The 18,357-nt window shown below is 35.0% G+C and overlaps 1 protein-coding gene across 3 annotated transcripts in view; it reads left to right on the forward strand.

The window, feature by feature from the left end:
- Positions 1-8,315, forward strand: part of LOC144973185 (uncharacterized) — a 62,669-nt gene extending 54,354 nt beyond the window's left edge. For 2 of the 3 annotated variants that reach the window (XM_078915326.1, XM_078915328.1), the window contains 3 exons: positions 2,506-2,724; positions 3,466-3,513; positions 5,103-5,300. In XM_078915326.1, the coding sequence (XP_078771452.1) occupies positions 2,506-2,724; positions 3,466-3,513; positions 5,103-5,158 (323 nt within the window). In that variant the 3' untranslated portion in view covers positions 5,159-5,300. Of the gene's footprint in view, positions 1-2,505; positions 2,725-3,465; positions 3,514-5,102; positions 5,301-8,190 lie in introns of those variants that run through there. The other variant, XM_078915325.1, reaches the window with a different exon arrangement.
- Positions 8,316-18,357: the final 10,042 nt, after the last annotated feature.

Consider the following 18,357-nt stretch of genomic DNA (forward strand, 5'->3'; position numbering starts at 1 on the left):
TATTAAGCTTAAATGCTGACCAACTAACTTCGCGGCGTTTGTGTGTGTTGAACCCGTGACCTCAAGAAGTCGGGGAGAGAAGGCTCTAATAAGACTAGGGTTAGAAGCGATCTTTTTTGGGGTCGTGGATAGCTCATACGGTAGAGTCACGATGTCCCCGGCCAGTCGGAGCTGTCGTACTAGTAAGGTCGCGGGTTCGAGCTCCCATCGCCGCCACGACATTTTTATTCTCTATTGTCTTCTGGCACTTTCCAGAACACCCACTTGAAACATTAGGTTATTTTATATCAAAGAAAAACATATGTAATGGTAAAAAGAAAAAAAAAGTTTTCCGATAATATTAATAACTTTTCTTTAAGGATGTAACGCCAAAAACAAAAATGAAAGTTGCGCATTCAAACTTCGTATTTCAAAAAGTCAATAACTCGTGTACCCACCATTCTTGCTGAAGAGAGTGATCATCCGTTTTCTCGTGGAGTCTGTAGGGCTTCTGGCATAATGTCGAGGACTCAGTTCCATTTCGGCAACAAATATTGAAAATATTCACTGCAAATCTGAGGTGCTGGCGTTATTACAGGATAATAAATGTCCGAAACAGTTCATAACAGACCTTTCTGCGAGCTATGACAGCATGACACCAACGCCTTTATCTCTCAAGAATTCTCTTGTAATATTCGCCCCATGAGGAGGAGCTTTATCAATAACAAAGTAAAAGTGACCTATTTTCATTGGCGTTCTTCTTCCATAACGTAGAGCATCACGACAGGTTGAAGAATGTCTTCGATGAAAGTAATTGAAGAATATGACCGAGGCGAACGAGAGTGTGCATTGTAAATGATGCCTCCCCAAACAATGAGGATCCAGTAACCACAATATTTCAAAGAAGTAGAACTGTTGCGTTTAAAAAAAATAGTTGAAAAACATTCTTCCTTCTTTGGTTGCAACCATGAAGACCGATTCATCCGAAAACTTGGCGTTCGACCTTCGATCCAGACTCTAGCGGTAATGGCCGCTCGCCCATTAAAGGCACCTTTAGAGGTGTACAGGAGAGAGCTGGATTACCCACTAGGTTTTTTTTTTATTGATTTTACCCATATACACGTACGTAGCCCTCTTCCTGATATTCATACACTGACTCCAAGTGCGCGTTCTTCAATTATTTTTCCGAGTCTTGGAAAACGACTGTTTTCATATAGATTTACAATTTCCTCATCATTAGTCTCTCTCTTCCTTCAAAATAAATCGTGAATTTAAAAGAGGAAATATGTATCTCCATCGGTTATTGTGGCGTTGTTGTGATGTTTATTTTAAGTGGTGTACACAATACTCCTTACAGTGATGGTTCATGACCCGAGAGCCCCACAGTTGTATGTTTACGTTTTTATCTTTTGTAGCATTAATAGTTTTGAAGTCTTATGGCAATGTTTTGCACTATGGTGATTTTAAAATTTCAAAGAAAGGCAATACGCCACCGCTTTACATATGGCATTATGATGTGTTTGACGTGTACTTTATTGTAGGTCTGATAACCCAATTCATTATGGGCTCATTGTTGTAATGATGATGATGATGGTCTCAAAGATATGCTTTTGTCAGCATGTCCTCTGCTTGTTGGATCCATTTTGTAATTTTTTCCACGTGCCCCTTCCTGTTTTGTGCCAACAGTTTGAGAGCGATAGATCGTGTTGTGTCTTTAGTTTTGACGGAAGATTTCTTTGTAGCTGTGAAGATAAAAATTATTCTAGTGATGATTGGAGCAGACAACGGTTTCTGTGGAGATCGGCATTTAGTGCTGGTGGTAGAGACATCGATTTTCCCGGTATTGAAGTATTCGTTCATGGCTGCGGTATGTATCGGTATGTTATGTTGTCTTCGGAAAATATGGCCAAAAAGTTTCCATCTTTGTTGTTTTATTCTATCACTGACAGGACGTACACTGCTAGTGTAGAGATCTTGGTTCTCATCTGTCTAACCATATCACCACCCATGACTCGACGAAATTGTTTTCTGTGTAAGACGTCTAGACTGTCCAAATTCTTTGTCGTTAATCCCCTTGCACCACAGTTGTAGAGCATCAATAGTAGTACAAGGGCTTCGTAGAGGCGTATTCTTTTGCTTCGCTAATGATGTGTTGCCTATATCAACAGGTCTCGAAAGGCGTTTTGTGCTGACAGTTTCCTTCTATTAATGTCTTCTTCCTCGTTGATCAAGTTTCAAAGCTTCCTGGCATTTTCCCAATCATCTTTAGTCCAAAATGAAAATCTTAAAAAATAACGCACATTATTGTCCATCACAACAATATCAAACTAGGCCCATACTTGCGTTTGGATGTCAGACCTGCATATATGTACACGTCGCGCTGAATGAATTTGGAGAATGCATTTTCTGCAACATTTTAGTGTTTACCGGCATATTCACTACTTTCTCATATTTCAGAAATTATTCATTCATTCATTCATTTTATTTATCTATTTCAAATCTATTTTCTCCTTGATATAATTTCAGGCACAAATTGCTGTTTTCAGACAACAATAGGTCACAACTTTGTAGCTTCCCCGGCCTTGAGTTTTTCAATGTCCATGGTTTCATGTGAAAACCTCTGCCTTAAGGTAGGCGATTGCGTAGCTTCTGTGTACACAGGTTCATCCTGTAAGGTTTTCACGTCAACCCCCGAGACATCTGCCAGCACTGGATCTACTCTATCCACTAAAACTTGCCCAGAAGGTATCGTGGTTTTTTGTGTTTATGTATGTATCAATATAATATGTATGGTATTATGTGCAAATGGAGGACTGGATATGTATATGTGCATGTATGTGTGTGTGTGCGTGTGTGTATGTGTGTGTATGTGAGTGCGTGCGCGCGCATTGGTGAAAAAATAGGGACCTTTCTTACGTACGAGGACAGAAGAACTCGAAATTTAACGGTTTAGTCGAATAAAATCTTATTGATTATCTAGATAAGGTTTGACAAGCTGTTTTTTTTTATTTGGCCGATACAGTTTCTATAGAAAATCTACTGTTCCAAAGTCCTTACATTTTCTTATTTGATAATTATGACTCTGAAATAAATGTTCTTCAACTGGTTTAATTCGATATAATACCGTATTAATGCGGTACATCACAAATTATACTTCTGTTTTTTTGTTTGTTTGTTGTTGTTCTTCTTTTGTTTTTTGGGGTGTTTATTTTTCGGAGGGGGTTACCATCGAATCTATACAATCATGCTTAGACGAAGGAAAAACAAACCAGCGACAAATGCTTTTATTAGAGTCATAAAAAGTATTATTCCTATTTGATTGGATGATGAAAGCATGAACGGTATACGCGTTTATCAAAATATCAGATCCTTAAGTTTGATACGAGGGATAATGTTCTAATATTATTATCGTCGATGCTGTCTTTACGGTCTAGTAGAAACCTATACATAACATTTTAACGACGCTGTCAATCTATTCTGTTGCAGGTGCCAATTCGGGACCCCTCACCCTTACAGACTTATGCCAATCGTCTGGTAAGGCATTGTGCCTATCTGATTTATGATAAATAAGAAAAATGAATTGTACAATCTTCAAACACTTTAATTTCTGCCACCTTCCTATTTCGATCCCTCTTTGTTAGACTTTAGAGGGTTTTTTCAATGCCTGTATTGCTTTTCATGCTTATCCTTTAAGCAGGGAGAAATATTTTTTAAAAGCTTTTTTTCCTCTTCACTTCAATTATGTGGCTGTAACTGGAGACTTAGCTCTTTTTAATTCACATCCGTTTTTAGGTAACGAGTCGCCCATTGGCTACTTGGTAAAGCTTTACATACATGCATAAACTGAATTGAATCTAAATTCGTTCCTCTTTTGGATATGCCTCAAATTACATAAAGATAATTGAAATGTCACTTGTCAACAAAGCGCCATCCTGTCTACTATTAGTGTATATATATATATATATATATATATATATATATATATATATATATATATATATATATATATATATATATATAAAGCCACAGATGCAAAATATGTAAATAACGGAATAGAGTTAAATATTTTGAGTTATCTGTTGTTTATTAATAAACCATGAAATAATAGTGAGGTAATATTTTAATGCCTATATGACACTGGTGTCCTATACACTTCACCACAACACTTGTATATCTTTACAATGACAGACAAAACCGATTCCATTCCAACTCCAAAGTTTTATCTAACATATTTAAAGCTTGAGCACAACTTGTTTGGCCATTTTAAATCGCCATATTTGATTTCCAATTATACTCATTGCTTGTGTTTAGTGGGGTGATCATCACGAACATCCTTGCTCAAGGGTGAACACAGACATATATTATTTAAATACTAAACAGCGTAAACCGCAGTCTATATGAATATCACTTTAAGACAGTATTTTCTACTTTTCTTATATACGGGTGACAGGGCGCAGCCATCGTTAACTTATGACCCTAGAACCTTCTAGGACTTATAGTTTGACGTCATTTTTGAGTTTTGGGCCGCGTCTAGTGAGTTGTCGTTAGTAGAGCTCAAGGATACAAATGATTCCATTGGTTGAACTATTGAATACAACTCACGATTTGTTTTCTTTTGAGGCCAAAGACTTGTCTTTTGACGTAATGTTTGGTCAGTGTCAGGCTATGACGGCTTTGGACAGGGCATCAAGGAATGGCCACACGTTTCCATTTCTTATCTAAAAATATGTACGTATGATGAATCACCCAGGAATGGTTAATGAATTGGAAAATAACAAATGGGGACGTGGGTTCGTGGGCAGGTTTCGTTGTTCAAATGGCCATGATTAGACGTGTACATATACATTTGAACACATTTATGAGTTCTAGTTTAACATTGTTATAATGGACAATAATTTGCGTTGGTTTGAGATTACATATTTCCATTAAAACATTGAAACCATAACAATTTGGGTTGTCAGACCTGCAAATGAGTACACGTCGCCTTGAATACACCGTTACTTTCCCTTACATATCAGCTATTTTATAAAAATCCCCCCTGCTGTATTATCATGGCACTCAAATTTTGTTCATAGAAAAGTGTTCCAAACTTAAGTAATGAAAGATGTTTTTATTTATTTCAGCTTCAACGATAGCACCACTGAGTTTCAGTCTTCTTTTAGTGATTGGAGGTAACTAAATCGCAATAAGTTTTGATAATGGCAATAATAAATGTATTTCTCTTGTCAACAATAATAAATGTATTTCTCTTGTCAACAAAAAAATAGTATTACTTCGATTGCTTTTCAGAATTAAAAGTTAAAAATGACAAAATTTAAAAACTATTGCATCGATTTTTATTCTGTAATAATAATAATAATAATAATAATAATAATAATGCTGAAAACTTATATAGCGCTATAACTCCGAGACACCAGACTCTAAGCGCTTAAATTACAAATTACTTTGGCTGAAACATACTCATTCACACACACAAGCACACACACACACATACACACACACAACACAACACACAACACAAACCAAACCTATCTTGCTTCTCATACCATCTACTAAAATCGAAACAAATATGTTTTAAGCGAACGTTTAAAAATAGACAAAGATTCTTTTTCACGAATGCTCTGCGGTAAGGCGTTCCAAATAGAGGGTCCGAAATGAGAAAAGGATCTCATTCCAGCATTTTTCCGAATTCGAGGACAACTAGTTTTGTGGAATCACTGGCCGAACGTAAGGGGCGGGGTTTTGAATATCTTTCAATTAGTTCTGAAAGGTAGGAAGGGGCAGTACCTTCAAGACAACGATACACTAAAACACAAGCTTTGAATTTAATTCTTTTCTCAACAGGCAGCCAATGCAGGTCATGAAGTAGAGGTCCGGCAGAGTCGCACCTACGCTTCATAAATACTAGTCTGGCAGCGCTGTTTTGGACAATCTGAAGACGTTTCAGATTGTATTGCGAAACGCCAAACAACAGAGCATTACAATAATCCAATTTCGATAGTACGAGGGACACAACCAGGTGCTTGGTCACATCCTCAGATATGAACCGTCTAATGGAAGCAATCTTTTTTAGTTGGAAAAAGAGAGATCTAACCAAATTATTAACCTGGTGCTCCATCGACAGTCCAGAGTCTAAGAATGTGCCAAGGTTTTTCACTTTGTCAACAACTTGAATAGAGGCATCCCCCAACTTCAAATCTGTTTCACTTTTCCACTTCCTGTTCCCCACATACAGCACCTCCGTCTTATCATCATTCAGTTTCAGTCTGTTCTCATTCATCCATTTCTTAACACTTTGGATACAATTTTTACTATTGGCTGATACTTCTTGTAAATTTCTCATATTGGAAACGCAGTACAATTGCGTATCATCAGCGTATTGATGGTAAGACAGACCAAAACTTCTGATGATTTTAGACAGAGGGCCAACGTACAAAACAAAAAGAACGGGTCCAAGTACTGAACCCTGGGGAACCCCACAATCAAGAAAGATTTCCTCCGATCTATATTCATCCACCGTAATAATCTGTTTACGATTAAACAAATATGACCTAAACCAATCAAGCGCTGCACCAGACACGCCATAAGTAATTTCAAGACGTTTGAGAAGAAGATTGTGATCAATAGTATCAAAAGCAGACGATAGGTCAAGCAAATTCAGCAAAGAACATGAACCATTGTCTATAACAGAGAGGAGATCATTAACAACCCTAACAAGTGCGGTTTCCGTCGAATGATGTTGCCTATAAGCAGACTGAAATTTTTCTTCAAGACAATTATTTTTAAGATGAGACAGTAATTGTTTCAAAACAAGCTTTTCTAAGATCTTAGAGAGAAAAGGAAGATTAGAGACAGGGCGATAGTTTTTTAAGTTCTCTTTATCGAGATCAGGTTTTTTCAAAAGGGGTTTGACATGAGCAACTTTGTAAATGTCTGGTACAGCACCTGACTGCAACGAATTATTAACAATACATGTAAATGGTGTTAAAATTACATCAATGCATTTTTTTAAAATGGCAGTATTTAAGGGTCTAAATCACAACTTTTAGTTGGAGACGACATAATGCAATCACGTAAGTCAGCTTCAGTAATCTTTGAAAAATGTGTTAACGAATCACCATGAAACTTGTCAAATGTTGTAGGGATCGATTCAGACGAGAGTTCCTTCCTGATGGTATCCGTTTTTTCTTTAAAATATTGACCAAAGCGAGTTGGTAGATATGCACGATCGATTAAAGATGGGAGAGCTGGTTGCGTCTGTTGTCCCAGCAGTTCCTTGGTCAAGGCAAAGAATTGTCTCGAACGTCCCACGTTTTTGAGGCTTTCTTCATAGAATTTCTTTTTGGCCCTGAAATTGACGGCTTTTGCATCATTTCTAGCCGCGATGTATCGCTTCTTATCGACAGCATCTCTGGACTTGAGCCATTTTCTTTCTGCCCGCCTCCTGGCTAATCCATTCAATTTTATTTCGGTATTATACCAGGGTGCTTGACGTCTCACTTTTACTGCTCTAGTTGTTAAGGGAGCATGCTTGTCCACCGTACCAACAATTGACTCGTGGAGACCATTCGCATTATGTTTATTTTTAACGTTATGGTCAAGGTCTGTGCAAACTGGCGTCGACAAAGAACTATTCAAATCTAACATAGAGCTCTAATGGTGAAGATATCAAAAAGATGGTGCATAAGAAAGGTGACTACCATCATTGAATACTTTCCAGAGTGAGAGATACGAGAAGATTTTGCATCTTTACAGTCAACTGCCGTGCTCTGGAGAAACTTGTATTTAAGAATTTGACCAGAAATTTCGTCCTTCAGATATCGATCTATTTAAATGACCCTCCTTCGTCTTGGCAAAAGCTCTCTAACCTGGGACTTCCCGAATTATTGATGATGATATTGATGATGATGATGATGATAATGATGATGATGATAATAATAATAATAATAATAATAATAATAATAATAATAATAATAATAATAATATTGATAACAGTGATAATAGTAATGATAATAATAATGATAAATTAACAAAAGCATAAATAGTAAAAAAAAAAGATGTGATAATATACGCATAGAATATCTTTAGTGTTATTCATGAATGATACAGCAGCTCAGGGCATGAAATAACATGATTCCTGTATCAAAACAAAATGTTGAATCAATGGTCGGTATAAATTAAATTAAATTAAATGCATTTCTGTTTCCACAGGAAAAATGCTGTCATGACTGCATACACTGCTTTATTGGAAATGTTGATCTCTCTCTCTCTCTCTCTCTCTCTCTCTCTCTCTCTCCCTCTCTCTCTCTCTCTCTCTCTCTCTCTCTCTCTCTCTCTCTCTCTCTATTTCCCGTTTGTTACCGATTCAACTCAAGTCTTCTAGATTCGTCCATGTTTTCAAGTGAAAGGTTGCTGGGTCGCTCGCCACCCGACAAAATCCCCTTTTTAAACATTTTGGTCTTATAACATCAAACTTGTTTATTTTCCATATATTAAAATGAAACCCACACTGTTGTATGTGTCCGACCACCTCAGACCGGTATTATGTCAGGATGGGCCAGATTAGGAAAAACTGAGTTTAGGGTGAAAGAGATTAGAATTACGAAATTTAGACCATTAGACTTCGAAGAACCTGGTTTAATCTCTTCAATATGATACAAATTATATAATTTAATTTACTATTTGTTATTCATTATATATATATATATATATATATATATATATATATATATATATATATATATATAATATGTGTGGCTATTTTGACTTGTGTTATGACAGTCGTTGTCGGATCGGAAGGTCCTGGGTTCGAGCCTCGCTCGACGCATAGTTGAGTTCTTGGAAAAGGCTCTTTACTCTCATTCTGTCCCCGCAATCAGGTATAAATGAGTACCTGGCCGTTAACAGCGATGTCACTGTCGGAAATAATTGTAATATCGCCGAACAAGTTTCAAGTCTCGTTCTACATGTTACGTGTTGCTGTTGGTCAGAGTACCCTTTTCAAATCGCTTTGAGCATGTTTAGTGGATTTTGCGCCATATAAAAGCTGGAGTTTTTTAAAATTAAAAATAATATTCTATATGCAATTTTTAGTGTCCGGTTCGACCTGACAGTATACCCCATTGAGACATAGGGGCACATATTCAATTCAGTTCTTCAGAGCAATTCTTTTTTTTTTCTTTTCATATTTTGACTATATAAATTACACTGCAACTGCCGATTGATTAGAATGATCTCCAAACTGTCAATAAAAGATGATAAACACACGACTTCCTTGAAACTTTGGCAAGTTTTTGGGAGAAACTCTCGCGTTGAAGATTTTATAATGTTAATATATCTTTTTCATTAATTAATCTTTTTCGGTGAACGGATAATTATTCGAGATAGACCGAGAAGTAAAGACAACCCCTATTCCTTACAAAAAGTCGCTGCATTGAGGCTGACGCCAGGGTCATCGCGGATAATTATTTGAGATAGACCGAGAAGTAAAGACAACCCCTATTCCTTACTTTGAGTCGCTGCATTGCGGCTGACGCCAGGGTCATCGCGGATAATTATTTGAGATAGACCGAGAAGTAAAGACAACCCCTATTCCTTACTTTGAGTCGCTGCATTGCGGCTGACGCCAGGGTTATCTTTAATTGTTATTCGAGATAGACCCTGAAGACAATTTTTTTGGTTTCAATTGTACATCGCCTGTGTTGCCTGTACGAATGGTAGCTATGCTCGACGCCGTCATTACTATTGTTGATTTATCTGGTCAATAGACGACAAACATTATTTCTGTAACATCGTGTGATTTATTATAATTATTGTTATTGTTAACATTAATAGCATCATCATCATCATCATCATCATCATCATCATCATCATCATCATCATCATCATCATCATCATCATCATCATCATTATTATTATTATTGTTATTATTATTATTATTATCATCATCATTACTGTTCACTCTCCAGAACTGCAAACCCGTAGTATTATTACGCTTGTTTTTGTTGTTGTTCCTTTTCTTCTTCTTCTTCTTCTCCTTCCTCTTCTTCTTCTTCTTCTTCTTCTTCTTCTTCTTCTTCTTCTTCTTCTTCTTCTTCTTCTTCTTCTTCTTCTTCTTCTTCTTCTTCTTCTTCTTCTTCTTCGTTTTCCTCTTCCTCCTCCTCCTCTACCACCACCGCTTCTACTACTACTACTACTACTACTACTACTACTACTACTACTACTACTACTACTACTACTACTACTGCTACTACTACTACTACTACTATTAATACTACTACTACTACTACTACTACTACCACTACTACTCGTCAATACGCCAAGCTTCACTTGCTGTGCCATGTTTATTATTATGAAAGTGTTTGTAAATATTGCTATTTTATTATATATTTCTCTCTTTATTAATTTTTCTTTCTTCTGATGTTATAGTTGTCACAAACATACATGTCATATATCAAATTAATGGAAATTCATTTCTTTATTTGAAAATAGAATTCTTATTAGTGTTTCATCAACGGTACTAACACAGTGAATAGTTATGTGAAGTAAGGTCAGTTTTTCTTAAGAGTTACTTGCCTTGGTTTGGTAGTTCAGCGTTAAATAGGAAAAACTTTTTTTGAGAAGCAATGGGTTAATTTATGAATGAAAATAACCAAAATCAAAGACACGATTCATCAAACTTTGTGAAAAATGGCCCAAAATGTGGTAATGCAATAACTGTGAAATTGGCCGTTTTGAAGTCTTGTATAACAAAATCATTGCGCACAAATTTTCTTCACACCTCTGAGATGACAAATTTTTAAGTTACATCAAAACAAAAAAATGACGGTTTAGAGCAAAACATAAAAAGGACGGGAAATTGGTAAGATTTGAGAATTTCAAAAGGTCATAAATCTTTTGTTTGTTGTCCTATATAGTTGTTCTTGGCTTGGTATCAAATTAAAGAGAAAATAAAGCCAGATGACAAAGAATTGCTAATAACAACATTTTAAAAATAGAAATCAAAAAGGAAGAGCAGGAAAATGGTAAGGTAGCATTTATTATGAAATTATATCATATTATTTTTAAAATAATTAAAAACAACAACAAAAAACAAAAACAAAACAAAACAACAGGTAGCAACACAAAATTAAACTATCAGTAAACATAATATTTAAAAAAAAAACGACAACCAGGCCTAATACTTAACAATAAAAAGTCTCAGAAAGGATATCTTTGGAGACTACATAATCTTATATTCTAAATCAATTCCCCAATGAAATGATATAAATCAGATTAAAGCCCAAAAAGGTAGTTATCCACCATTGTTAATTCGATGCTAAAATACTCGCGACACCCGTTAGCCGGATAAAACCTACCAACACACAAAAACTGTGTAAAACCTTAGACGTTTTAAGGCCCGATTGATATAATTTAGATAGCTATCTATAAACACTAACAGAGCTGAGTGACGTCCATTTCGTTCCTTTTACACAAATGTACATTCATTCATCGCCATTGAATCATTTTGTCGCTTGCATCAAAGGTAACTTCGCCTTAGATTAAAATGAAGATCTCATTAACCATTACGATTATTTGGTTCTACGAATTGTCAAGTCAACGTTCAGTTATATAGTAATGTCATTTTAATTATTATGATCAACAATATAAATCCTATAACATTCCATCACAAATAGTATCACTATCAGCTGTATTGTCGCCTTGAAATATACTATCATTATTGCTATATATTTTTTATGATGTTCAGGATACCGTGCACTCTATAAGAGTCTATTATTATTATTATTATTATTATTATTATTATTATTATTATTATTATTATTATTATTATTATTATTATTATTATTATGATTATGATTATGATTATGATTATTATTATTATTATTATTATTATTATTATTATTATTATTATTATTATTATTATTATTATTATTATTATTATTATTATTATTATGTATAAAACCATTACCTACATAATTGCCTTTATTCTTATAATTATCATCATCATCATCATCATCATCATCATCATCATCATCATCATCATCATCATTGTATCACCACATATGATACGGATATATTTACTTAACATTTACGTCTTTCATAGTTTTTGGTGAAGGTTTCCATATTTTCCATTGTATACAAAAGTTTACCCGAAGGTACGAATGAAAGCAAAAGCCATGAAATAATATATATATATATATATATATATATATATATATATATATATATATATATATATATATATATATATATATACTAGTGAAGAGCCCGCAATTTCACGGGGAAAGAACTATTTTCATTCGATATTGTACCCACCATCATTTAATGAGGGCAGATTGGTAAACAACGTTATCTGTGTAACTTGGTACATCCTCTGTTGATTTTTCTGTGTGGCCCAACATGAAGTGTAAGCCACTATAGCCTCTGACCCGTGACACAGCAACATACAGTTGTCCGTGTGTGAAAACAGGTTGTGGTAAAAAAAAAAACCAACTGCGAAAATAAACCTGAAGTATCAGACGTGAGCAGAGTTGAAAGACGATCCTGGGATCGAGAACTTACCTTACAGTATTACAGTGCTCTGGTGATCATGTTTGGTGACGTTTTTATGCACATCCACTGGAGGTGTACAAAAAGGCACCGTTTTTATGCACCTCCGTTGGCGGTGCTGGTTGAATAATGAAAAAGTTGCTGCTTGAAGCTCAAAGGAAAAAAATAACGATAAGTGGTGAATTGTAAGCCTCAATTTAATAGACGAAGACATACTGTGGACGTTTCTGATTTCCCCTTTATCAACAAAACACGACAAATAAGACACTAAGGACGAATGAGAGATGTGTAGTGTGAATGGCGTAGATAAGGTAAATAGACATAAACGATGATGGGACAGGAAGTTTTTGAAAAACAACAACAAAAACAACAACAACAACAAAGAATAAGAAGGAAAAAAAATCCCAATAAAATGACAAAGACGCGGTAAACGAATACACTGATGATAATGATAAAATATTATAAAATGATAAAAATCGACGTTTACCTATAAATGCACGTCGATAACACATTGGATGGTACCCATGTTTTAAAAAAATATAATAATAAAAAAAAATAATAATGATAATAATATTATAATAATAGAATAATGATAATATTAATAATAATAATAATAGTAATAATAATAATAATAATAGATTAATCTAAGGTTTTAAATATATGTCAATTAACTATAATAACAAGAATGATGTCTTTCTCAATAAAGTAAACTTTTTTAAAAAATGTCCACAATGGGAGTGAACCCAGTACTTTCAAGGTTAGAGTCTGACAGCTTATCCACTGCGCTACGGAGCCAGCTGACTGCTCATAACTTTTAATAAGGTCTTTCTAAAACCTTATTCTACCTTCAATGCAACTTCTATTTTCTGGTTTTAAATTTCGATTTTTTAGATTAATATTATTATTATTATTAATTAATTTATTACCAAAGAAGTTAAACCTGAGTATTATCCACCTGAAACAATCACAGTGAAAGCATCAAATGGGCAATAATAATAATTTATGTCATAAATAGATGAAAATTGTTGAAAACTTAGTGTAGGTCTGACATCCGTAAAGTAATTAAGTGAATACATTATCTCGAATGCAACGATTTGCGTAAAAACGCCAAACTGACAACTTTTTACAGTGTCAAAATTGGTTGATTTTGAGAGTGTTAGTGTCGTCGGTACGTATTTTATGATATCTGTTTGACTCAACGAACTTTCAAACTGACTTTAAATTATAAAAGGAAATCAAGTTATCTGTTTATCTATCTGTAAAAAATACATTTCTAATTTTCAAATATTTCAGTAGAGTTGTGCGCCGTATATTTTTTTTATTGACTCAAATAAGCGCAATGTTCTCCACAAAGCTATATTTTTTAAAGAAAGGATATCGAGTGCGAGAAAAATCCCGGAAAAGATTAGAAGTAGAACCCTGTAACCATCAGACCATAAATAATGTAAGTCAGAAATGTTACCACAATCAAACCAATCTATTCCGTAAAGCCAATATTAAATTTTTATCATCGAGCACAGATTCACTGGCAAATCTAAAAAAATCCAAAACTATTTTTCACAGACTGATACAAATAACTAGCAAACCTTTCTTAAATTAATGTTAATTTATTGCCCCGTTGGTTCAAATGGTTATTTAGAATTTCTGCCAGGGCGTAATCATGAGTCATATGGCCTTCGGATTTGCCAAGATTTGGCCGCCCGTTTTGATCTAAACTTGGCCCCGGAAATCGCAATTTGACCAGCCACTAGAAACTTAACTCAATCAATCCTAGAGATTTTTCTACTTTTCAAAATTGGAAAATAATGTATTAAAAATGAGCATGTGCATAGATATTTTGATTCAACTATCATTAACAAGTAAAAACTAAAAACATAAGCTTCGATACTACGCCTATAATTTGTCTCAGAAAAAAATGTAATAAATTAGCAAGGGAGTAAAAGTAACCTGGGTAAACAATGAATATAGTCGGTGTTCGGGTTGAGTGAGTTTAAAGAGTTATCTCCTTGATTTAATAAAAACAAAATATTTTGTACGTTTTTAACTATTAAATATACATTTATTAGCATTTATAATTATCATTTTATTCAAAAAAAATCTTTATTAAGATGTATTTTATTTGTCGATTCAATTAGTATTTTTTAAAATAAGTTAGTAATATTAATAATTTTGTCGTCAAACATGATTATATATCAAGATGACTTTTTAAAGGAAGCATATATATATATATTTATAAATATAAAATAATTGTATACAGCTATATATAAAGAAAATAAAAGCCTCAGAACAATATACTGATATATTTAAAAAAAACAACTTTTTTGCAAAATAAGTTGGACAACCATAAAATGTATCTCTCATCATTAAAACAATAAATCTACCTTTTCATTTTGGGCAGACATTGGTTTTACTTGAAATAACTTTGAATGATCCTGGGTTTGTTAAATTAAGCGGAAAGTACTTTGCGATAGACCAGTGTCCTATTCAAAGAGTAGCAAGTAATTTCTATTGTCCATTTCACGCCATAGAAACCGGGAAAAACTCCTGTTCCATGGTTCTAATGACTCTGAAGGACTATTTCTAAAAAGAGATATTAAGATGAATAGTTTGGGGAAATAGTTAAAGTAGATGCTCAGGGGGGGGGGGGGGCACTTGATAAAAATGAAGAAAGAGATATTGGAACGAATTGCTCTTCCATGAACACTAAGAGAATAAGAATAGGCCCGTTGTTGGCTTAATCGGATTGTTTGTCCGATTAATCCCCCCCCCTCCTTATTGGGTAGCGGGCGGAGGAATTCAGTTATTCCACTTTTTCCCCTCATCGTTTTTGTCTTCCCACATACTTGTGTAATTAAAAATTAAACTCATAAAATAATCAAATAGTTACAATACGTCCTCCAATACTTACACCGCATTTTAAGAAAATTAATTATGGTTTCGAAGGGAGATAGAATAATATAACATTCATCTATTTCTGGTTTTGAATTTATCAAACTTGCCTTATTATGCATAAAGACTCCTATTTTGGTTTTGAATTTATCAAACTTGCCTTATTATGCATAAAGACTCCTAAAGTCGTGATTTAAGTTACGTTAAGTAGTGCCTCAGAGCCTTTGGGCCCCACGGAGCCGGACTTTATCCCCGTTTCTATAGCGTGAAATTGACAATAACAATTGCTTGCTATCCTTTGGATAGGACGCTAGCTTATCGCAAAGTACTTACCGCCAAATCTAACAGACTCAGCTACCCATTCACTGTTGGGTGGACAGGGGGGTCAGAAAAATTCTCGACCTCACCCGGGATCGAGCTTGGTCCCTTTGGATGAGAAGCGAGTGCTCTACCAACTGAGACATCAGGACCCCAAAAGTCGTGATTTACCGACGGTGAAAATGTTTTATATGTTAATGTAAAACCTATTAAAATGTTATAAAATTGACAAATGCTTTAGGACAAATAAATAGATTAAAATCTCTCTCTATATATATATTTTTAAAAATGTTTTAACCTGCTTGACAGACAACGCTGATGTAATTCTGGTGTTGGAAATGTATCGTTGATGAATGGCATAATAAAGTCATAGATACACAGTTGCTTCCAATTTGTGTTTTTAGTGTTTCTCTTTGACTTATGAATACCTTTTTGGTTTGTTATGTTGCACTCAGTTTTGGACTTGAAAGTCCCTGTTTCAAGTTGAACTGAAATCGACACAAAGTTGAGTCAATGGAAAAGGCTATTTATTTACTTAACTTCTCCCCTTGCACTAAGATGTAAAAGGAATACAGTGCCCGCCGAATTCCAGCACACTCTGCGGTCTATGTGGTCTTGTGGTATGACACTCGCTTTCGGATCGGAAGGTCCTGGGTTCGAGCCTCGCGCTCGGCGCATAGTTGAGTCCTTGGAAAGGCTCTTTACTTACATTCTCTCACCGTACTCAGGTGTAAAATGAGTACATGGCCGTTAACAGCGTTGTCTTAGTCCGAAAAATTGTAATATCGCCTAACAGGCGGCATGTCCCGTCCTACATGTAAAATGTTGCTGTTGACCCTTGTAAAGCGCATTGAGCACATTTAGTGGATATTGCGCTATATAAAGCTCAATTTGAGAGAATTTAACAACCGCAGCCTGGAGCTGGGTGACCGAATATTATCTATATAAGAAGTCGTTACCTCCCATGAGCATCGGATTTCGGCATTTTCGGATTCCAGCACGCTTTTAGTCTTCTCCCCAGGGCGTGCTAGGATTTTGTCTCAGTCAAAAATAATACTATGTAATAGCGCCATACAGGCGTCATCATGTCTTGTCCTACATGCTAAAATACTAACGAAAGAGTGAAAATGGAGATGCTTTGTATGGAACAAAACAGACAATGGACGTTTCGGGTACAAACCCTTCGTCAGCACAACAGTGCACTCATATAAAATATAATGAAAAATAACTTGTATCGTCTGTACTCAATGATGGTTGCAGTATGAATTCAGACGATACAAGTTATTTTTCATTATATTATATTTGTTTTCCACGTTAATTTGTGTACTGTTGTGCTGACGAAGGGTTTGTACCCGAAACGTCCATTGTCTGTTTTGTTCCAATACGAAGCCTCTCCATTTTCACTCTTTGTTAGTATTTTACCGGTTTCAGGCAGCCCCTGCCGTTACCTACCCTACATGCTAAGTGTTGTTGATGGCTTGTGATCCCTGCCATGGTCTAATGAGCGCTCAAGGGATAACTCGACTACATTCATAAGATAAGGATGTGATAAATAAGCCCCCCCCCCCCCCCCAGAATTTACTAGTTACTTTTAAGAAAGAACAAATGACGAGTTGGTTTAAGATGATGTAAATATAGAAAGATGAAATTTAATGAAATGAATGTTCTTTAGATAAGTAGTGACCACAGTTACAAATACTAATTACAATGAGTCTGTGCGGTGGTTTGGGGGGGGGGGGAGGTGTGTGGTGTACTCTCAAACCCAAATTCTTGTGTCTTGTCTATTTCCTACTTTTTGTGTGCCTCACGTCAGCTCTTTCTGTTTACATTCTCCTCTAGAAGATTAACGGTGTTGACTTCTAACTTACAATTTTCATTGATATCAACACACACTTTTTCAGATCTTAAACTTACACCAGTGACTGGTCCTCGATTTGTCATTAGCGACAACGATCTAACTCAGGTTTCAGTAAAACCCAAGGCGCATCACTTTTGCTGCTCTTGAGATGAAAATTTAAGATGGATTGTCAGTAAAAATAGGTGGTAGGTGGTTTTGTATTATTCTAGATTGAACTCTTACAATCGAATACTCTCTTATGTATAAATTCATAGTGAAAAATATATTCTTATTTACACATTTAAGTTCACAAATTGATAAAAATATTTACAACATTCGAGGGGCAATACTGAAAAGTTAATTATATAATTATTTTTTTAAATACTGAAATAATTGAATTTTGTTCATTGTGCAAATAGCCAAAAGTTCATATTTTCTTGACTATCTATCTATTTGCGAAATTCAAGAGCCCATGAGTGAGATAAATAACAAAATTGTTTGACACAATCAGGGCAAAATTATTATCTTTAAAATGGTTTTAGGCTTAGTGGTGTGTCGTGTTATTGGGTCAAAAACCCTAAGCCACCGAATGCCTACACATTATCTATTTCTAATTTTCACCTGTGTGCGAATGCTATTTTTAGAACTTACACACACACAAACAGACACACACACACACATGCGCGCGCGCGCGCGGACGTGCGCATATATAAACAGTGTCAGACAAAGTAAGAAAGAATAATAAAATTGGCCCAGGCAGGCTGATTTTAAGGATGTTTTTTTTT

Source organism: Berghia stephanieae, chromosome 5 (genome assembly GCF_034508935.2).
Source record: "Berghia stephanieae isolate SIO BIC M18660-M18661 chromosome 5, UCSD_Bste_1.3, whole genome shotgun sequence".
NCBI lineage: Eukaryota > Metazoa > Mollusca > Gastropoda > Nudibranchia > Aeolidiidae > Berghia > Berghia stephanieae.